Genomic DNA, 23,144 nt, shown 5'->3' with positions numbered 1-23,144 from the left:
AGCAGGGTGGGGTAGAGTTCAGACTGAGCATGGACAGGCGAACGAGGGTATGGGTCCTGGACTCAGCCAGACCCAGGCTGGAATCCACCTCTGCCTCTGCCAGCTGTGTGATCCCGGGCCAGTCTGTAAAGCTGGGGGGAACCACGGTGCCCACTTCATGGGGCCGAGAAAACCAGACATGGAGACACATGAGTGAGGGTGGGGCTGGGGACGGGCACCTGGAGCTGGTCGCTCCTTCTGTTCCTAAGTGCGGGGGCTTCTCTTGAGGTACAGGGGACCCTCCACCATCCCTTTTCGGCCTCCTCCTCCCAGCAGAACACCCCACTGCTCACAGACTCAGCTGCCCCTCACTGTTTGGACAGAGGAGCACCTGGAGAGTGTGGGGTGGAGATCATGCTGCACGGAGGCCACGGCACCAGCACAGCCCCAGGGCTGAGCGTCTGTGCTGGGCACGCGATGGGCGTGCCCGCCAGCTACCAAGTGAGTGCTAAGGCCCAGCCCAGCGAAGGAGACACGGAGGCCAGAGCCCAGCCCGTGACCCTCACCACCCCCACTCCAGGAGGGCCTAGGGGGAGAGTCGAGGGCATGGAGCTGGGGCTGAGCTCAGAGAGGTGCAGCCAGGGGAGCCTCTCTGGCCAGGAGCCCCGGGGCCTGGGCCCCGCCCCCTGCCCTGGGCCCACGCTCACCATGTACTCCATGTTGGAGGCGGGAGGCGAGACCTGGCCCCGCAGCTTGTTGTGAAGTGTGAGGATCTCCTCCCGGTCCGCCCTGGAGATGGCCCTCCGCGTCCGTGAGTGGGGCTGGTCCCCCTGGTATTTGCTGAGCAGCTTCTCTAACTGTGTGACATTGGGCAGGAAAAAGCCTTGGGCTCCGCAGAGCAGCAGCACCAGCCCCAAGGGCACGACGCCAGTCAGGACACAGCTCATGGCTCCACGCCGGCAACGAGGGCAGGGAGTGACGGGCGGCCTGGGCGCCTGAGGCAGAGCTGGGCGATCTCGTGCTCTGAAAGGAAGCAGAGGGCGGCCAGAGAAGTCCGTCAGTGCCAAACCCGCCACGGCAGAGAGGACCGGGCCCCCCTGTCTCCCCACTGTGCAGATGTGGAGACTGAGGCTCACAGAAGCCACATAGCAAGGTCCGGCAGGCAGGAAGTGGTGGAGCTGGGATTCAAGCCAACGGCCTCCAGCACGGCAAGCGGCCTGATGCCACACGGACATCCTGGCTCGGTCTCTCCCAGACTCAGCTTCTCGTGGCGCCTCCTTTTCCTCACTCTGAGTCAGCATCTGGACTCATTCAGGCTCCGGTGAGTCTATGGCCTGAATTAAACTCCATCTCCTGCCCCCAAAAGAGACTGCTAAAGCCATTTCACGTCAGCAAAGGATGTGCCGTGAACCAACAGGGGTAGCAAACTTCCTAGTCCCTGTGAAGTAGGACTCAGTTTCCAAACTGGCCGTCAGACACCCCCAGACCCATCCCTGCACAGGCTCCTCCTGTCACGGCCCTTCCACGGGGTGTGTAACCAACACACCCTACGACATAGCCTCCCAGGGCCCAGCCACATGCTCTGCTGGCTTGATCCTCAGAGAAAGAGACGGGCCTCCCAGGGGCACCTGTGTACCCACTCTCACCTTGTCCCCTGCCTGGAAACCCCCCAAACAGTCCAGCACGCAGCCTCCCTTGGCCAGCTTCTGTCTGACAGTGGGCCCGTTACAAGCACTGCCGGGTGTGACCCTCTTGGCTGCTGAGTGAATGGTTCATATGGGTGATTAGCACCCAACAGCTGCATCAACGGGGTCAAGGAAGGGATGGAAGATGGTGGCTAGGACTTCCGGACCTCCCAGCCCCTCTTGGGGCTGTGCTTCCCAAGGAGTGTTTCTGGAACCCTAACCCTGACACGTGCCAGGCCAGGGGCTGTGGTGCGCGCCTCGTGGTCACATCAGTTGGGATTCACCCCCCGAGATCCACAGTGCCTGACGCTGTCATTTTATGACCCGTCAAGGATCTTCATGATCCATCCTTGCCTTTGGGCTCTGGGCCCTTTTCCCAAACACCGCCTCTCACTAACCTTTCTTCCTTGGCAGGCATCTTAGGAAAAGCTGTCTTAGTCTTGGAACACACTTACTAATTCTAAAATTCCCTGGCCCGAAGATAATTTATTAGGTTGAGTTTCCGCTGTGCCTGTGCTCCTTCCCAGAGCCCTTCCTGAGCCTCTGCGGGGGCCAGTCGCCTCATCCATGTCATCTCCAGCCCTCACGACAACCCAGGAGGTCGGTGTGCCCTTGCAACCACTTTACAGACGGGGAGGCTGAGGTTCAGAGAGTTGATCCCAAGGCTGCTTACTGGTAAGACTCAAACCCAGGTGTGATGTCCCTGAGAGCCTGGGGTTTTCCACCATGCTGCGCTGGTTCCTCTCACCCTGGGGGGCCAGGGGTCACACTACAGGTCACGAAGTGTGGTCCTCCTGATGGCTTGCTGTCTGGTCCAAGAAGACAGGACAGGGCTTGTCGTTCACCCTCTCACCTCTGTCTCACCCGCAGGGAGAGTTGGTCGTAACCCAGTGACCTTTATTGGCACCCTATTTTGTGCTGCACACTGGGAGAGGAGGACAACAAGGCACTGTCCCTGGCCTCAAGGGGCTCCCAGTTAGGCTGGGGAGACGGGCAGGGAAGCCCCCAACCCCTGACCAGTGGGATAGGCCTGGCTGAAGACAGCACGGAGAGCTGGAGGGAGGGCTCCAGAGACCCCTGGGTGAGCAGGGAGGGAGGCAGCCTGGAGGCTGGCCCACCCAGAACCCCAGGAGGCCCCCCTGTCATCTCCCACGTGAGCAACAGCCAGGGTTTCACTGGTTGCGTTGGCGTGGGGCTGCAAGATGGCAGCCGAAGGCAGGGATCCTCTGGGGCTTGCCCTGGGCACCTGAGAGGCTGAGCACAGAGCCTGGAGTGATGGGAACGTGGCAGTTCCCATCTCCATCCCTGGAAACTCTCCAGGGTCCTGACCAGGCTTACGCTTCAGATAAAAGCAGCCGACATCCAGGCAGAGGCCCAGCTCTGTGGCCTCTCGGCCGAGGAGTTCCCTCTGGGGCAGAGCCGCAGGGACCACGGGAGGGCTTCTGTGTGCTCACTCGCCCCGTGGGAATCAAGCCAGTAACACAGACGCTCCCAGGGTCCCTGCCGCCTTCCCGCTTAATCACACCACCATATATGACCATTTCCCAGCTGCAGAGGCCAGGCTGAAAAGGATGCCAAAAAGTACTGACACTGGGTTAAGATTTGGGACAAAGCGGGAGCAAGACTGACATCATAAAATGACCACCCGGTCGTCAGAGAAACATCCAATTTGCTTTACTCGGTGCTTCAGCATCCTGAGGGGCAGGGCACTCCCAAAGGTATGAAACAGGAATTGTTTATGTAACTCGACTGGACCAAAACCTGGGTTTGGTTTAAATCACCAATGGGTGCAATTCAAATAACTCTCGGTAGGGGGAGGGGTAAAATAACTGTGGGTCAGTGTGGGCGGAATATTATAAAGCAGGTAAAAGAAAGACCTGGAGCTCTGGGATTGTGAGCAGCAACAAAGCTCTAATCCAATGTTGGGCTAAGAAAGTCGTAGAATGTTATGCTAACGGTACCATTTATGTACATTTTAAGGCATATAAACTATATTTTAGACAAGTTTGTGGATATCATAGGTGCACATGCATATGTATGTATGTGTATATTACACAGACATGTATTACATGTGTTTGTACATATATCATATGGTGTGCGTGCACGTGTTTGTACAGTGAAACCAGTTCATGGTGGTGGTTGACTCTAGGAGGGAAATTGAACCGGGAATGAGAATATGAGGGGATTCATCTTTATCTTTAATATATTGTTTCTGCTTTAAAATCTCAAGCACGTGTGGCAAAGCGTAAGCTCTGTTCATGCAAGGTGGACCAGGTGAGTTAGCTGTGATGCGGTAGCCAGAGCAGGGCGTCCTTGGGGGCCGAACCTCACTGGTGAGTGCCATCTATCCTTTGGACTTGTCTACTTCAAATTTTTAAAAAATATTAATGAATAGAAGAAAGCAAAATGCTAAAGCATGAAAGGACAATGAAACCACCGCTGGTTCCAAGTGCACCCTCCTGGCATGTTCTCCTCAACAAGGGCGACCTTATTCCAGAAGACTTGGTGAGCTGCCTTCACTCTGAACATTCAACGGCCTCACACGGTCCATGGCCCACAGATGGGGCCTTCTCTCCAAGGTACAGGAGAGAGCTGATGAAGCCTCGGGTGGAGCTTCAAAGTTGGGAGAACCACGGGGTTTAGTCAAACCTTCCCCTGGGGAGAAACACAAGTGAAAAGAGGCATTTCTCCAAGTGGTTCCTCCACCTCGAGACGGTCGCTGGCACAGACATGCCGACTTGTCTTGGGTCGGCATCATGTCGGGTAGGACTGCTGGGTCTGAAAGTGGCCTGGCGTGTCTGCAGCTTGGGGCGGGGATGGGGAGGGGCGGGCTGGGGGGCTGGGGGGCCATGCTGGGGACGGGGCAATGCTTGGATCCTGATGGCTTCTAAGTGTGGGCCAAGGAGAACACAGAAGATTCAAGCAGAACTGTAGCAGTAACAGGCCTGGTGTCCCACAACTTTATTCCAGACCATGGCACAGGGCTGGCATACAGAGGGAAACACAGAATCGTGGACTGAGCTATGCCTTCTGCAAATTCCGTCGTTGGAGTCCCAACCCCAGCTCCTCAGACCATGGCTGGGTTTGCATACAGGGTCTTAGAAGAGGTGATTAAGTTAAAATGAGATCATACAAGTGGGCCCTGCTCCAGTATGGCTGGTGTCCTTGTAAGAAGGAGGGATTAGGATACAGGCATGCACAGAGGGATGAGCGTGTGAGATACAGGGAGGGGACCGCTGTCTACACGCCGAGGAGCAATGCCTAAAAGACACCAGCCCTGCCAGCACCTTGATCTTGGACTTCCAGCCTCCATGAGGGTGAAAGAATGAATTTCTATTGTTTGAACTGCTCAGTTTCGGGTGTTTGGTCCTGGCAGCCCTAGCAGACTAATATTAATACAAGCATCAGATAATAAATGAAAATTAGGTTCTAAACATCCCGCTGGTGGCTGTATGGAAGGGGGTAAGGGGGGAACAGGGAGGCAAATCGGGCAGCCAAGACTGAGATTGCGGCTGGAACCTGGGCAGAGGCGATTGGTGCTGTGTCTCAGCACAAGGCCATCGGCCGAGGCGACTTCGCCAGGCCCCGCCAGCCCCCTGGTCTGGGCAGACTATTCAACTTCTGCTGCCCAAACAGCTCGATCAGAACTTATGCACAAAGCACTTCAGCCCCCTTTCCATCTATAATTTAAAAGAAACTGACTCACAGACATAACAGCAGACTTGTGGTTGCCAAGGGGGATCGGTGTGGGGGAGGAAAGGAGCAGGAGGCTGGGGTTAGCAGAAACAAACTATCTACAGAATGGATCAACAACAAGGTCCTCCTGCAGAGCACAGGGAGTCAATATCCTGTGATAAACCCAGAATGGAAAAGAATATGAAAAAGAATATATACAATGGCACCCCACTCCAGTACTCTTGCCTGGAGAATCCCATGGATGGAGGAGCCTGGTAGGCTGCAGACCATGGGGTCGTTAAGAGTTGGACACGACTGAGCGACTTCACTTTCACTTTTCACTTTCATGCATTGGAGAAAGAAATGGCAACCCACTCCAGTGTTCTTGCCTGGAGAATCCCAGGGATGGCGGAGCCTGGTGGGCTGCCATCTACGGGGTCGCACAGAGTCAGATACAACTGAAGCGACGCAGCAGCAGCAGCAGCATATGCATAACTGAGTCACTTTGCTGTACAACAGAAATAAACACAACATTGTAAACCAACTATACTTCAATAAAATACATTTTAAGTTTTCCAACAGAGACCCACACACTGCCACCTGGGGCTTTCCAATGACAAGTACGGGCTCCTACCAGGGAGGCCGGTGGGGGCTTACCGGGAGGGAGACCCACCGCATGCCCGTGGCTGCATTTCTCACTCCGCCCTCCTGATGATCCAGGGGTTTGTGTTCTACTGCTCCCATCTGACAGATGAGGAGACTAAGGCCCCTGGGTCTTTGGGAACCCACCCAAGGTCACACAACTGCAAGCAGAAAACCTGGGGCTGGAACGCAGCTCTGTCTGGCCTCTGAGCCCCCTCCGCAGTGCTACCACGCCTTCCCCGGGGTGAGCTTCCCTGGGGATTTCCCATCACCACCCACACAGGGGCAGGACCCCCGCAAACAACCCAGCTCACACTGTGACCCTCCCTGCCCTTCTCTGCTTCCTGGGCAGATGGCTGGGCTCAGCGGAGACAGGCCCCACCCCACTCCAGGTCAGCCAGTGACTCTGTCGAGAAGAAGGCACCCACGTGTCATCCCCAGGGGAGTGAAACATTTACGTCATGGTGACACTGCACCACGACGTGCCCCGTCACCGAGCCTAGCACCCACCCAGCCTCCATCTGCCTGTGACTCAAATATGACGCCTGCTCTGACTCTTTCTGCAACCCTCCAGCCCTCCTGATATCCCAAGGGGCTCACACTTCAGGCAAGTGGGTTATCTGAGCTCCCTTGGGGCCTGGAGATGGAGGCCAACACTCATTGGCTCTTTTGCCCCCAGCTTCTCCCAGGGTGGCCAAATGCAGGCCTCGTTTCCAGAGAAGCCCTCTCCACTCCCTGTCCCTGGCCTGCAACCAACAGCATCAAACACCCGAGTGAATGCCACACAGTTGACAAAAATGCAGTCTTGGAGAGGTCTCCTTGGCAGCAGTTGAAACTCCCAGCTTGAGAGACCACAAACAAGATAAGGGCACCAGGGATGGGGGGCAGGGGCGGGGAGACACCAACATAGCTTTCAAACCCCCTGGTCGACAGCCACTCAATCTGGGGTCGGATTCCTGCAGCATTGCCAGGATACATTTGGACTCTGGCTGTTTTCCACTCCGTTTTCTGGAAAACAAAACTGAGCCCGGGTGATCTTCCATGGTATGAGTGATGTCCGGGGCTGGACTGATGTGGAACCAAGACTTGAGATCCCACTTCTTGGAAGCATGGAGGGCTTTGTACACTTGGCTGCTGCCACAAAGCTCTGCCATCACCCTCCGCCCCGCCTAAGAGTCTGTGGACGTCAAGGGCACCCACAGCCTCACATGCCCCCAATCCACCTCAGGGTCTCCTGCCACTCAACTCAACTCTCAGGAGCGAAATGAAGAAAGAGAATGTGGATGAACCTGGAGGCGTCACTCTGACCAGGCTGCTTTCGCCTGTGTTTAGGAAAGTCTGCCAGAAAGATGAATCTTCATGGGACCCACCAGCGGCAGCCCTGAGGCCGTGCCAAGCTCTCTGCTCCTGCACACGCTGTTCCCGTGGCTCAGCCTGTGACCCCAACCTGCCCTGCCCCCGCTGGGGCCCGGCGGATGAATTCCTGCCCGTGGATTAGGACTCAACTTTGGGGTCGCAGCTTAATCATGGCCCCAGACCTGTCCGCCTTGTTCACCACTGAATCGCCAAAGTCTGACCTCGTCTGAACGAGGAGATCTGTACATTCACTTCGTCAATGTTTATAGAACATTGTTGGCGTCTTCGTCGGTGAACAAGATCGACAGGTCTGCAGGCGTGATTCAGCTCCCGGAGATTTCCGGAAAGTGGTGACCCTTTGACTCCTCCACTGAGTCTCTCTGTGGAACAGAGACTGATCTGCCTGTGAGGGGAGGAGCCAGGCTGGGATCAAGGGATGAGCCGTGGGACAAGGAATCACAGGGTCACAACATTACAGGGTTCATTGCGTGGTTAATGGCTAATCATATTGGCTATGACAATAATAATGATGCTAAATGCTCCACAGATCCATTGTTTGGAGAGATTTGAGGAAGACTGGGATTAATAATGGTGAATGAAATGAAAAAGGCTATTCTCTCTTATTTCAAAGTCTCTTCTTGGAGACAAATCTAATTTTTAAAACTCCTATTAGATGTCTAATGCTGGTGGGGATGATAAAAAAAAAAAAAAAGGCCTCCCTTAAATCTGAAATATGCTTCAGTTCCCTACATGCCTGGGGCCTTAGCCACTTTCTCTCAGTTTTCTGGGGAAGTGATGACTCGAGATGTCACAGACAGGGTCTGCAGCACGAATATGATCAGCTGGCCAGGAACCGGATTCACAATGACAGTTATCCGGCTCGGTGGCCGTTGCTGCCCTGAGGCTGGGTCTCTTTCCAGGGCTCAGCTGAGCCCTGGGTGTCAAGGAGCCAGAAGCCTGCCTCAAGTCTGCTCACACCAGCTGCCTTGCCAGCTAGACTTGGCGCTTCTCGAGGGGCTGGAACCAGTGCTAGACTGGCAAATGTTTAATAACGGACATTTGAAAAACCTTGAAACATTCACCCTAATCTGCAGTGTCTACCCATTCCCTTGGTGTAAATATCCCCACCACGGCAATTTCAAGCCATTGATGTAGGGTCACTGAGTGTGGAGTTTCTGGAAAGAGTCCCACGATAACACACTGTGATGCAACTTTTCCACCATACACATGGAGTAGACAGCAACCACCCCAAGAACAGAGAGAACAGTGAAGCAGGGTAAAAGATTAGGATGCGATAAGTTTGGACTAGTTACTACTTTTATTTTAAGTAAGACTTATTTCATTGTAAGTTTATATAACATATAATGGTGGTTGTGTGTACAGGGAACTATACCCATTATTTTGTAATAAACTATAAGAGCAAAAATCCGAAAATATGTATATGGAGGGCTTCGTAGGTGGCACAGTGGTAAAGAATCCACCTGCCAATGCCACAGACCCAGGAGACAGGTCCCTAGGGGGGAAAGATCTCCTGGAGAAGGGCATGGCAACCCACTCCAGGATTCTTGCCTGGAGAATCCCATGGACAGAGGAGCCTGGCGGGCTACAGTCCAAGGGATTGTAAAGAGTAGGACATGACTGAGTAATTGGGCACGCACATGCACACACACACACGTGTATAACTGAATCGCTGTATTGTACACCTGAGACTTACACGACACTGGGAATCAACTATATTTCAATTAAAAAAAAAAATGATGGTGGGATTGAACTGGCCCACAGCTTTTCCGGAAACTTAACCATCAGCTCCCATAAGCCGGTATGAGCCAGCTCCAGCACGGCACTGGCCGAATGGGTCTTACTCAACCCGAAACTTCGGGGCATATTAACTGCTCAACAAACAGTTCTCCCCAATCACCCAGCCAACACGTGATGAGTGAGGACAACGTGGCTGACCTGTTTTGGGTCCTCTACTCCCAGAATCTTGTCTTTTATTACCCTCTCTGCAGACTGCTGGGGTCACTATGACTGTGATTCCTATTTTACAGATGAGGAAACTAAGGCTCAGCACAGACGAGCAACTTGCTCACAGTTGTGCAGAATGCCTGCAGACGACGGCAAGGAGCCTGCCACGCTCTGACTCCCTGCCTGCCTTGCCCTCCAAAATATCAGGGCAGTTCTGACTTGCACCCCCATGTCAGCAAGAGCCCCACAGCTTGCCCCAAAGGCAGGGGCATCAGGGCTCCAAGCTTCCTCAGGAGCATAAAGGAGAACTCAGAATGTGAGCGAGGCCAAAGGCAGAGCAGAGTCAGACCCACAAACCACCCAGAAATTCCAGGAATGAAGTGGTGGCTGGGAGAAGGGGGGCGGGACACCCCAGCCTGTCTCGGGCAGATCCCAGGGCTGGGAAGAGCGGCTGGGTAAGTACCAGACACGCCGAGGGCGGGGATCTCCCTCCTCCACGGGAGCCAGTTTTCCTTAAACCCTTCTCGACAGAATTAGGGAAAGACCATGGAGGACTGTCCCTTCCTTTGTCAACTGCTCTGCCCCCAACCCCACAAAGACGGACATTAGGCTTAACAAAAAAGGCCACCCCCACGGGCACCTTCTTTCCTCCTGTCCCCTCAGCAAAAGGTATGTCCTTATGGGATACACAGGGCAACAACTCGGTATGTTTAACTGAATATAATATATAAAACCCGTTCAGTTTTTAAAATACTATGCAGAGAACATACACAATTCTGAACAAAAAGCGCACTTATGCTTAATCTACTCCGTGCAGGAAAAAAAAAAACAAAAACAGGTTTGTTCAATGCAAGCCAAGATAATATATGAGAAGCCACTTTAAAGTGACTGGATAATAAATTAATATACTCTTCAAATACCTAGTACATGACGCCTGGGGCCCTTTTCTCCCTTCTCGCAGACATGTGGATGTTTCCTTGGAAACAATGCTCCCAGAAAGCTTTAGATAAGTGGCAGGAAACCTCCAGCTCCCAAAAACAAGAAATCGAGGACTCTCAGGAGACATCAAAGAAAAGTGTGGACAGTGGGTCAAACCTGGTTTGAATCCTGACTCTGTGACGTAGACCTGGGGCTGCCCAGAAGGTCCCTCAGTCCCTCGGAGTCTCCAGTTCCTCCCCAGCAAAGCAAAGTACTGAGTTTCTCCCAGGGCTGGGGGAGAATTTGCCGATTATGGAAATAGTGGTTGTAAGGAGCCCAGCGGCAGAGTCCCGAGACTCACTGGTGTTCAATTAGTGTTTCTTTCCCGCTCCTTGAGGGTGAAACCAGCCACCCCAGACACCTCCGCTCCAGGCTCCAGTGCTGGCAGCACCGGGACTATCCTCCCACCTGAAGTGCAGGGTGCACTGGTGTCAGGCGGTGCCTGCAAGGGGGAGTCACAGCCCTGAACCGAACTCAAGCCTTCTATATAGCACCAGGCTATGGAATTTGCACGTGGCCTCTCGGGAGAAATCCCCAGGGCAAGCCCTCAGGTGGCCAGGGAGTCCCTGGGGTATGCAGTGAGCAAGACTCTGTCCCCAGGAGTGGGGCGCAGTGGTGGGGCGGGCATCGCAGCAAGCAGAGGAGACCATACCGAGGCTGAAGGAAGACAGCTTGGGACACCGGACGGTGAGGGTGGACAGAGGTAGGGGCAGTGACCACTCTGGCTGGGGTGAACTCCAGGCAGCAGGAACTGCAAGGACGAACGCTCTGAGATGGTCACTGTCTTTGGCCTGGACAAGAAGGGTCAGAGCAGTGTGACCAGGGAGAAATGGGGTCACAGAGGTAAACAGGGCCAGGCAGCCTGGGGCCCCGAGGGCCTTGACAAAGAGTGTTGATTTTACTCTAAATGCAAAGCGGAGTGGGGGGTGGGGTGTGTGTGTGTGTGTGTGTGTGTGTGCGTGCGCACACGGGCGCACACTTCAGGTGCAGAGCAGATGAAGCCAATGGTGACAGGGTCTGATTTATGCTCTGAGAACCCGGCAGATGCAGCTCCGCAGATGGGGCTCACAGACCTAATGCTGAGCTGAAGAGGCCAGACTCCAGTGATGAAACATCCATGCTGCCCTTGATGTAAACTTCAAAACCAGCCAAAACCAACCTACTCCAACAGAAGCACAGAAATGGTTCCCCTCGGGGGTGGGGCTGTGGGAGGGGCCTGGGGGGAGTCAGGCTCTGTCACGCTGGGGCCCGAGCCTGCACGTGCGCACTTGGAGAAAACGCCATCCCCCTGTGCATGAATGCGTGTGCTTCCTTCTCTAGCATGTTCAACTTTAATAAAAAGTTTAAGAGAAGAGTTAAAGAGGCTCTGGCTTCTGTTGGAAGAATGCCTCCACAGAAGCAGGAGAAGAGCACTGTGCAAGAGATTACCGTCTGGGCTCTTCCCTGAGTATCAGCGCTGAGACAAGTCCGGGGCCTGGACTCCGACAGCCCTTCGAAGTGAACCTGAAGGTGCTGGAGCCCAGAGCAGGCTCTGTGCGGCCGGGGCCTCCCAACTGGGCCAGACAGCGACTCTGCCAGACAGGGCCCGGTTCATCTTGGTCTGAGAGGGCACTTTGTCCAGCGATGCCAAAGCTGAAAATATCTCAGTCCCTGGGAAGCCCGGCCTTGACGGTTCCCGGGAATAAACAGTGTTTTTAAAGCAGCCAGTGCTTCCCCCCATGAGAACAGACTGGCTGTGTTGGGAGCCAGCTGGGGGCGGGATGGAGAGATGCAGCAGACATGTACAGACACACAGATGTATTTTGAATGCTGGAGAGGAAACAGCCCTTTCTTTCAGAGGGGCCGCTTAGGGGTCACCAACAGATGGACTTCACAAGGTCCTGGGCACACAGGCTCTAAACACAGCTGAAGGAAAAGGCTGGAACCCTCAGGACATTTGCTCAAGCCCTAGAGCAATGGGTGCTGGCAAACCTAGCGTCATCCCGGAAGAAAGGCCTAGGAACACGCCAGCAACTTGCTCTCAGGGGCCTCGACTTGACAGAAGAGGTCATTATAGCTCCCAAGCCACTGGCTCCATCCGTGCCACGTGACTTCTCTGTGCTCATACCAGGTCCTGTAAACGGAACCGTCCGCCCCAATCAGCCGCCCCGCCCACCCCATTCTGGGCCCCTGCCCAGGGAAAGTCTTCCAGGCTTTCCCGGGCAGTGGGTCCCACCCTGGAGCCTGCACCAGAAACTGCTGGAAGTCGAGCTAAAGCACAGATTGCTGGCCCCACCCCCCGAGCTTTTGGAGGTCTGCAGTGGAGCTGAGAATCGGCATCCTGACAGCTCCCCTGGGTGCTGCTGCTGGCCCTGGGACCTCACTTTGAGAACTGCTGCTCTAGGTGGCACCAGCCTCTCAAATCTCCCCATGCTGCACCTTAGTCCGGTGTTTCGCAAACTCTAGCCCTTGGCACACCCGCTACCCCAAGCTTTGCCCACCTTCCTACCATCTCCCTGTTCTAGTTCATATTTCTTATTTTTATTTGTTGGTTCACTTTGGGAGTTCAAAGAAATTTATGTTAAAAAGGGAACCTTCAGAACTTCCTGGTGGTCCAATGGTTGAGACTCTGAACTTCCAAGGCAGGGAGCACAGATTGATCCCTGGTTGAGAACTAAGCCCAAATGCTGTGCAGGGCAGCCAAAAATTAAAAAAAAAAAAAAGTGGGGAGGAGGGGCCTTCTATGATCAGCATGTGCAGAGAACCTGATCCCTCCTGCTGTGACCGGAAAGCAGGAGTGAGATGAACCTGGGTGAACATGGAGCAGAGCTAGGACCAGAGGCCTCATTGTAGAAGGTGCTCTGTCTTTGTTGTAAAGGGAGGTCAGTCTTGTAAAGGGTGGGTTGCTGCTGGGTCAGCACACAGGCTCAGTCACCTTGGGGATGGGCCGGGATGGGCTTCACACACTGCGGGGGACACCAATCATCCCACCGTGACCTACTCTCAGGGACGAAGGCCACACCGTGACTCCTCTGTGCCCCACAGCTCAGAGCAGGAGATCCAAATTCAGCACAGCTGACCCCATCACAGGGCAGGCTCCTCCACCCTGAGCCTGACCTCCAGACCCCTAGACCCCAGACAGCTGAGCTTCCTGTCACTCTCAGGGTACCAGGGGAGCCCTCCTCCAGGCCTCTGCACAAACATGGTCCCTCTCCCAGCACACCCCTCAACGTCCCACCCACCCACCGTCACCTTCCTTGCCAGGAACACCGCCTCTTTGCTCTAAAACGACTTCTGTGTGTGCATGCTAAGTCATTTTAGTCCTGTCTGACTCCTTGCGACCCCGTGGACTGTAGTCCACCAGGCTCCTCTGTCCATGGGATTCTCCAGGCAAGAATACTGGAGTGGGTTGCCATTCTCTCTTCCAGGAGATCTTTTCAATACAGGGATCGAACCCAAGTCTCCTGCGTCTCCTTTTACCACTGAGCCACCAGTAAAAGAACTTCTAGGATCTTATCAAATCAGCCACAGCAGTTGCCAGCTGGATGCCAGTCCCTAGTTCTAGAGAGATCCAGAAGTTTTCAATCCAAAAGAACGTCAGGGAGGGGTCCATTCTCGGACCACTTGACTACAAACAAAATGGAAGCTGGATTCTTTTCCTTCCAGGATTTTACCATTCTGCACTCACAGTGGGAAATGATCCAGAAACTTGGACTGAAAATGTGGGATTTCATAATTTATAATATTTTTTTAAAATGATGGTCCAAAAGTTGCATAATCCTCATTAGGACTTTTCTTTTTTCCCCTGAATTTGTGGTTTTTTCCTAAGCTGACGCAGCACTTGGGGCAATCAGAGAAGATAAATTTCCCTGGGGCTGGCCACAAGAAACTGTCTGTCCCCACAATCTTGGGTGGGGGGGGTTGTCTATCACCAAGTACCCACAAATGCACAGCCTGGGGTACAAGATGTTCCCCAGGACAACATCTCTGACAAGAATCTCTGCCAGTTGCTCTCCAGGGTGAGGGGTGGGGAGATACTGTGAACACTTCCCCCAAAACACCCAGGCGCCCCATTCTCTATGCTCATGGCAGAGGGCCTTGATTCCTTCTGGAAGGAGATGATCTCAGTTGATGCCTCTTCAAGATGAAACTCTAGAAAAAGGGACACATGATCCTTAACAAGGTAAAAATAAGGTTACCAGGGGACCCACCTATTCTACTCACAGGGGAAGAACCAAAACAACTGAAAATGGGTGTACAAAAAAAAGTGTACACAGATGTCAACAGCAGCATTATGCGCAACAGCCGAAAGGGGGAAATGGCCCAAACTTCCAGCAGTGGATGAGAGGATCAACTAAGGGTGGTCTGTCCTGCCCATACCGTGGAAGAGTATTTGACGGCGAAAAAGGGCGCAGCACTGACGCAGGCTCCAACATGCATGAACCTTGACCATGTCATGCTCAGTGAGAGATGCCAGACACAGAAAGCCACATACCGGATGGTTTCTTTTACACAAAACGTCCAGAATTAAGCAAATCCAGAGAGACAAAGCAGATGAGCAGTTGCCAGGGGCTGAGGAGGACAGAATGTGGAGTGACTGTTAATACTGGTTGTAAGGTTTCCTTTCAGAGTGGTGAAAATGTCCTGGAATTAGACAGCGTTGATAGTTTCACAACACAGCTAATGTACTAGATGCCACCAAACTATGTACTTTAAAATGATAAATCTCATGCTATTAGTATTTTACAATACTAAAATCATTTTTTTCCAAGGGAAAGGAAAAAAAAAAAAAAAAAACAAGAGCAGCCTGTCCCTCCCTGTTCCAGAACAGAGTGTGCTCCCCTTGGGACTTTGTGAGGGGCTCCAGATCCCTATCGTAGTCAGCTCAGTGAACTGAAGATGAAATGATGCCTATGTTCCGTTTTCCTTTCTTGACAAGCCATCAGCCCTTTTGAGTGATGCTGGGTTTGCACATCTGGGACTGATCAAAAACCAGTGAGTCTGCAAAAAAAAGGGGGGGGGGAGTCTTCCTAGGTCGGGAGTAAGCAGACACAGAGGCACCTCCCATACATAGTAAATTACTCTGGTGACAGAGAAAAGAAATGTTCCAGCTCCCATGAGGCCAAAGAGGTCAGCATTCAGAGGTCCTGCCTTTAAAAGCTGGTTTTCAAATGCAACCTACAGAAAAACCCAGGTATCCAATGTGGGGTCGCTGAGGGAAGTATGAAGTGTGGGGTTCTTCAGAGGCCCATGCTCCACTCCTGAGGCTCCAGCCCCTCCCTATCCAGCCAGCTCTCCTTGGCAGTCCAGAGGCAGGGCTGTGGGAGCAGCTGGCATTGCTCTGGGTTCCCCAGCAGGGCCCCTGCTTACTGATGCAGGTACCTGTTGGCAGAGTGGATCCCAAGCCCCCGTGTCAGTGTCTCCTCTCCAGCCCCACCCCTAACCAGGGCCGGGGAATTCAGACCCCACACGGCAGAAGCCTTGCCCAGAAGCAAGCTCTGAGCTGACAGTCATGTGGCCCGTCATCGGACCAGCATCTTTTCCAAGGATCTGAGGGAGAACCCAGCTAGGATGGCAGCTGTCCCCGACCCTGCCCATGTCATGTTGGGTACATGCCTTCATCACTCGGAGCCTCAATTTCCTCCTTGTAAAAAGGAGGACAGTCCAGCTCACAAATAAGTCAATGGTCATCCATGTAAAACCCCAGGCATGTCTGGCCCACAGTAAGTGCCAGATGAATGTCAGCTGCTGATAGGACTACAAACGCGATCATTACTATTCCTACTCCGATTTTTTAAGAGACTGTAAAAATCAAGACCACTTTCTTCATTCTCTTCCCTGACTGCATCGTCAGGGACGGGCTGGCCCCAACTCTGCTAACTGTGTTTTACCTGGAGCCCCTCTCAAACAAAATGATCCCTCAGGTTTGAAAGTCAGGTTCAGAGGTGGAGTTAGCAATTGGACAGAGAAGTGTCTTAAAGGAGGCAGGACTCAGCCCTTAAGTGTGAAGGCTAAGTGCAGACAGATAGACCTGAGGTGACAGCATCACACACAGCCATCAAGTGCACAAAACAAATAGGCCCAAGAGTTCCCCTCTGGATCTGTTTGGAGAAGGGGGCACGCCTTTCATCCTGTCCTTCACATCCTGGCCTCTCATCTATCAGGTTCTAGACCCTAGATGCCCTGACCCTTCTGGGGAAGGCAGGCTCACCCTAATCTGCCAGGGTAAGGAGCCCAAAGGCTCAAAGTGGAAACTCACAAGCCCACTCTTGGCTGGAAGGTGAGCTAAGCATCTGTCAACTCCCAGCTGCTTCCCTTGACCAGAGCAGTAACTCACCTTCCAGCTAACAGACACCCAATTCAAACTGGACTTCGATGAGCTGGCATTAGCCAGCTGGCTTGTCCACCAGCCCAGCCCTTTCCAGGGAGGCTCTGGGTCTCCACTGCCCAGGGGGCTGGCCCTGGCTCTTCCACTGGGGGTCGCAGATCTCCCAGACCCCAGAGCTGAGCCCTCAGCTGCCAGCGGTTCCCCCCATCAGAAGTTTATACAGATATCTACTCTAGCTGAAGAAACCCGGGAACTCTTCCCAAACCTGTAGAAACTGGACATGCGCCACGCCCGGACACATCCACAGCCTTATGGGGCTTTGGAGGCAGACGGAACTGGGTCCCAGCCTCCGCTCTGCCCGGACACTTCACCTCCCTGACCCTTCAATGCCTTCCTCTGAAATAGAAGAGGAAGACTACCTGGAAGGTTTGTCGCAAACACTACCGTAAAGGGGCGTGGCTCTGTAAACGACCCAGCAGAATACACACGCCGCTAGGATCACCGCAGCCTCCACACGTGGGCAGAACACATTCAAACTCCTGCCACACGCTCTCCACTTACTGACGCCCACAGTGTACACAGGGATGCAATAGATACTGGCGAATTGCACAGGGAAGGCAAGAGTACACACAGCCTCAGGGAGCACGATTCTGCGGTCAGACCTGCTTTGAGTCCCAGGCTCCCTAGCTTCTAGTATGTGAGGTCTCAGACAACTTGCTCTCCCTGAGACTCAGTTTCTCCATCTGCAGAAGGGGATGCCGCCGAGTATGGGTCTCAAATGCAGGAGGCATGCACAGCTAACTTGCTTGCGCACAGTAAACCCTAAGAAATGGCATCTGCTCTGGTTATTCCAGCTCCTAGGAGATTGAGGGGGTGGAGAGCACGGTGCAGAGAGAGGAATCTAAGGCACACTCACCTCCCTCCGCAGGGCTCAACCACCTCCTTGCCGGCGTCTCCTGCGCGGAGTGGCAGCGACAGCAGCGCAAGCACAGCAGACACAGCCGGCAGATCGCAGGATGAGGAACTCTCCGGCCGCCGAAGGATGCAGTGGGTCAGAGGACCGTACGCGCTGCCTCTTGTAGGCCGCCCGGACCCAGGAGCCACGCCCCCGGCGGCCCTAATAGGCTCGCGCCGCCGTGGCCCCGCCCCTGCACGCCTTCGGCTCCGCCCCACCCCACCCCCACCGGCCCCGCCCCTCCTGGCCTCGCCCCACTTAGGAGCCTGGCGGCCTCCGGGAGGCGCTGGCGCCTCGGGTCCGGGGCGTCGCAGGGAGGGCGGGACCACCCGCGTGCTAAAAACTTGAGAAAAGGAGGACGCGCTCAGTTTCCTCATCATGACCATAAAACTAGCGTTTCCATTGAGAAATTAACGGTGCACCCAGCGCGGTGCCAAGCACTTTCCACCAGGGGTTTGCAAATTTACCAAATTCCACTTCTGTGCGCCTCAACTGGTAACTGGAAAATGGGAAAAGAGAAGCTACCTCCTTGGGACTGGTGTGGGCCCTATCAACTAGGGTGTAGAATACACTTGCTAAATTTATCCCCATCCTCTACATCTGGATAGAAAACTTCACTCTTGCCATCCAGACACACATATACACATAGACACACACATTCCCAATGTGCAAATGAAGACAGGAAGATGTTACTAGATGAACGCAGTAAAGCTGAGGCCCAGGCTAATCCTTAATCGTCATTATTTCAGTGTAGGTTCACAGGAATCCATTGAGATGGAAATGATCCCATTTCACAGATCAGGCAACTGAGGCTTGGAGAAGAGAGTGCCCCAAGTCCCTAGCTGGCAGTGCAGGTAAACAATTCAGTGAATTTAGAGCCAGAAGAAATCACCTTTGAGAGATGTAGCCAAGGCCCTGCTCAGCAAAGGAAGAAAGCAAGGCCACAGGAGCTAAAGGACTCCCCAGTGCTCCCCACTCTTAATGTGGACCTACTGTATGCGGGCTGGAAGAAGCACAAGCTGGAATCAAGACTGCTGGGAGAAAGATCAATAACCTCAGATATGCAGATGACACCACCCTTATGGCAGAAAGTGAAGAGGAACTAAAAAGCCTCTTGATGAAAGTGAAAGAGGAGAGTGAAAAAGTTGGCTTAAAGCTCAACATTCAGAAAAATTAGATCATGGCATCCGGTCCCATCACTTCATGGGAAATAGATGGAAACAGTGTCAGACTTTATTTTTGGGGGCTCCAAAATCACTGCAGATGGTGATTGCAGCCATGAAATTAAAAGACGCTTCCTCCTTGGAAGGAAAGTTATGACCAACCTAGATAGCATATTCAAAAGCAGAGACATTACTTTGCCAACAAAGGTCCGTCTAGTCAAGGTCATGGTTTTTCCAGTAGTCATGTATGGATGTGAGAGTTGGACTGTGAAGAAAGCTGAGTGCTGAAGAATTGATGCTTTTGAACTGTGGTGTTGGAGAAGACTCTTGCGAGTCCCTTGGACTGCAAGGAGATCCAACCAGTCCATTCTAAAGGAGATCAGTCCTGGGTGTTCTTTGGAAGGAATGATGCTGAAGCTGAAACTCCAATACTTTGGCCACCTCATGTGAAGAGTTGACTCATTGGAAAAGACCCTGATGCTGGGAGGGACTGGGGCAGGAGGAGAAGGGGACGACAGAGGATGAGATGGCTGGATGGCATCACCGACTTGATGGACATGAATTTGGGTGAACTCATGAGTTGGTGATGGACAGGGAGGCCTGGCATGCTGCAATTCATGGGGTCGCAAAGAGTCGGACATGACTGAGCGACTGAACTAACTGAACTGAACTGTATGCGGGCAGTGCTGGTGCCCAAGGGAGCCTGTCCTCACCACGCTGCTTATTCCTGACTGAAGACACCGAATCACTCAGTATCAGCTTTTCCCCAACAGCCCCATCCAGTCACTGCACTGGCCCCTGCGCTGTACAGCAGTGAGCAGGCACAGACATGCCCCTCTGGGCCTGGAATCTGAGTCTGGAGTGTCAATGGTTCAGAGCACTTGGCTGGTCGGGGGAGGGGGGTGGTCAGGGAGGATGGGGTAAATATAAGGGAAGAACCTCAGTGACTGGCCAGGCATGTGTGACTAGGATTCAGAAAACTGGAAACTCTTGAAGATTTAGGTGCAGCTCAAATGCAATTTTTAAAAAAAAAGTTATCTTTTTAACTCATTTTATTTTCATCTTTTACTTTTCTTCCTCTTCTCAGTTTTTGAAGCATCGTTCTCAGCTCAACACTTATTCATTCAATACTTATTAAGCTCCCACTATGTGTCAAGCTCTGTCCCAAGCACTGGGCATTTAGTGGTAAGCAAAACAGACTGCTTCATAACCAGCGTCCTCGGTGTGACAAAGGGCAGATCCAAGGGGAGGAGTGAGCTGTATTCCTGACAGATGCCTCTCAGGTACCCAGCCTCATACCTGTCATCCTGGCAAACCCCCCTGTTCCCAACAGCCCTCCGAAGCTGGTGCTACCACCATCAAGAAACTGAGTACAGAGAATGTAAGTAGCTTTCCCAAGGTTGAACAGCTCCCCAGTGGAGGTACTGGGATTTGTTCGTTTGTTTTTTCACTAGAGGAGAAATTTTATTTTACATTTACAATTTCAATTAAACTTTGGTTGAACGGCGACACTGCATCTGAGCCTCGGGAACACAGGGCGGCTTTCTGAAGGCCTCACTTCTCCCCTTCCCTCGCTGGTTCCCTGCTCGCAGGCACGCTCCCACCTACAAGGAACTGGGATTCCAACTCAGGCTCGCACCACTCATCTGCTGCCGCCTCGTGCACCATTAACCCTGGGGCTCGGGGGGGGTGGGACGAAGCGGCTCCTGCCCCCGCAGAGGGGAAGAGAAGCAACTCAGACTGATTTCTAACGGGCCCAGCATGCAGGGGGGGTGCGGATGGGGGTGGTCAACAACGAAACATCTCCAGTTTGGCTGAGTTGGGCCTCCCCTCCTTTGGCAGCCGCCCTGTGGGCTCCTCGCTACTTCTGGATGGCTCTGGGGACACCATCCCCAGTTCAGGTGTTCCAGGGGCGCCACTGGCAGAGCTGCAACCTGAGGGCACCTCTCTATAATGTCACCCCCAAGCCGACGTGCCAACTCCTATCCAGACTGGCTGCCGCTGCCCCGCCCCCTGCACCAAGGAACTGCCAACACCCCACCTCCTCCACTCCCTGCTTCTCCTTTCCTCTCCCTCTGTGGGCTCCTCTGCATTTGTGCAGCTGCTTCTTGTCTGTCCAGAGCTGCCTGCTGACTTCCAGCAAGCACTCACGTCTGAGACCTTGGCCCCTAAACCAAGTGGCCTGAGGGGAACAGGGAGCTGGATGTGCCACAGTGTGAACCCACTAGACATTTCTCAGCAACCTCATTTCTCTTTAACATCTCAATGGGGTTAATATTTCTCAAACGGGATGTTAGGGTCACTGGTGCTCTGTAACAAACCATCCCAAAAGGTAGTGGCTTAAAACAACCATTTTCCTTGATACAAATGAACTTACTTACAAAACAAAAACAGACTCACAGACTTAAGAGAACAAGCTTATGATTGCCAGGGGGAAGGACAGAGAGAAGGGATACTTAGGGAGTTTATGGCTGACATGTACACACTGCTATATTTAAAATGGATAACCAACAAAGACCTAATACAGCACACGGAACTCTGCTAATATTATGTGGCAGTCTGAATGGGAGGGGAGCTTGGAGGAAAATGTATACCTGGACGTGATGCCTGAGTCCCTTCACTGTTCACCTGAAACTATCACAGCATCGTTTGTTAATCAGCTATGCTCCAATACAGAAGTTTAAACAAAAAAGTTTAACCTAAAGAAAAAAGAAAGAAACATCACTCTGTTCACGGTTTTACAGGTCAGGAATGTGGGATGGGCTCTGCTGGATGGTTCTTCCTTGCCTCATCGAGTGCCTGCAGTCAGATGCTGGCTAGGCTGCAGACATTGGAAGGTCCCCCCTGGCCGGATACCCAAGCTGTCATTCTCGTGGTAGGAGCTCCATGCGGCCTTTCCAGGCAGTCAGACTTTTTACTTCCCCCAGAGCAAGCCTCCCAAGAGAACCAGGCAAAAGATGCAGGACCTTTGATGGCCTGGCGGTGGAAGAACATCACTGCTCCCACACCCTTGGTCAAAGCACAGGAGAGAGGGCACAGACCACACTTTTCAACAGGTACAGATCAGACAATCTGCAGGCTTGTTTTAAATCCTCCCCAAGTTTTAAAACAGATACAACAGGGAACTCCCTGGTGGTCCAGGGATTAAGACTCTGTGCTCTCACTACATTAGGCCCCAGTTTGATCCCTGGTTGGGGAACCAAGATCCCGAAAGCCATGCGGTATGGCCAAATCAATTAATTAGAAGAACAGACACAATATGTGAAAACACATAAACAGTGCCTGGCATCAAGCAGACATTCAGTGAAAGATAACCGATCCTTCTTAGGGGAAGGAGGGTCTACATGAACGACTTTGAATCCCGGTTCCACCAGCTCTGTGTCTTTGTTCAAGTCACCTGACCTCTCTGAGCTGCAATCGCCTCCCAGGCTGGCTAACCCAAGGGTCAGTTTGAGCCCAGGTCTGTAGCTTTCCGGAACCAGCAGGGCTGAGTTCAAATCCTGGCTCCTCCACCTCCAGGCCTGGCCTTTGTTCAGCTTCCCGTGTGTAAAATGAGGTGATCATAACAGCATCTTTCTCTCCCATGGCTGCCATGAGCATTAAATGGTTAATATAAGGAAACTAGTCAGACAGGGTCTGGCGCTTAGCAAGTATTAGTTAATATTACTGTTATTAGGGCCAACAGAGTACAAAGGGAGAGGTTTGATTTCCATCGACTTTTCCATCATTGTGCAATCTTAGACTTTGGTTTCCAAAAAACTGCATTTCAATTTGAATAAAACGGTGTGTCATGGGCAATGTGGACTCCTGGGAGGTCCTGGATGGGAAAGAACTGAGAGGCACCCAAAGGTCCTCTTGGGAAGGGACTGGCTACATACATCCATGGGAATCCCAGCAAAGGAGCCTATGTGCCACCCAGGCAGCAGTTAAGTCATGGAGACTTTGAGACCAAGGAAAAGGCCGTCTGGTCATAATGAAGCCCAGGTTGGAAAAAGAACGCTTGGGCCTGGAGAGGTTCCATCATCTTGTCTGCTTGCTCTCTCAGAACCAAGGTGGGCTAATGCGAGGACCACACACGTCTGCAGAATAGAGGGGTCTTCAGATGGCCATGAAAGTTTAATCATCCACAGCAAAGATCAAAGTCTCTCCTTCCTGTCTCTCGAGGTAGCTGCCATAGAACTGATGGGTCTAGAACTCACACCAATGTCTTCTTACCAGCTATTTTCACTGGAGTCTCCTTGAGCTGGACACCAAGCGCCAGGGTCGGGGAGTTCCAGCTTCTCGTTTGTTCCTGCCACACCCATTTAGCAGCTGCACAAAGCCACTGAGCCTCAATTCAGCATCAAAGACCTCTAACAAGTTGAGTCAAGGAGACAAGGGGGTACCATTTTGTGATGGGTATTAGCTTAGAAAGAAGAACCAAAAAAGTGGGAAAGATG

At 52.8% G+C, this 23,144-nt stretch overlaps 1 protein-coding gene across 1 annotated transcript in view; it reads right to left on the bottom strand.

The window, feature by feature from the left end:
• CRISPLD2 (cysteine rich secretory protein LCCL domain containing 2) overlaps window positions 1-17,651 on the bottom strand; it is a 66,626-nt gene extending 48,975 nt beyond the window's left edge. The window contains exons 1-2 of the mRNA XM_019979361.2: window positions 17,504-17,651; window positions 687-1,002 (exon numbers count right to left, since the gene is read on the bottom strand). Coding sequence (XP_019834920.1) covers window positions 687-926 — 240 coding nt within the window. The 5' untranslated portion in view covers window positions 927-1,002; window positions 17,504-17,651. The remainder of the gene's footprint in view (window positions 1-686; window positions 1,003-17,503) is intronic.
• Window positions 17,652-23,144: the final 5,493 nt, after the last annotated feature.

The sequence above is a fragment of the Bos indicus genome, chromosome 18 (assembly GCF_029378745.1).
Source record: "Bos indicus isolate NIAB-ARS_2022 breed Sahiwal x Tharparkar chromosome 18, NIAB-ARS_B.indTharparkar_mat_pri_1.0, whole genome shotgun sequence".
Classification (NCBI taxonomy): Eukaryota; Metazoa; Chordata; class Mammalia; order Artiodactyla; family Bovidae; genus Bos; species Bos indicus.
Note: the sequence above shows the minus strand (reverse complement) of the source record. Positions and strands in the feature narration are given on the sequence as shown.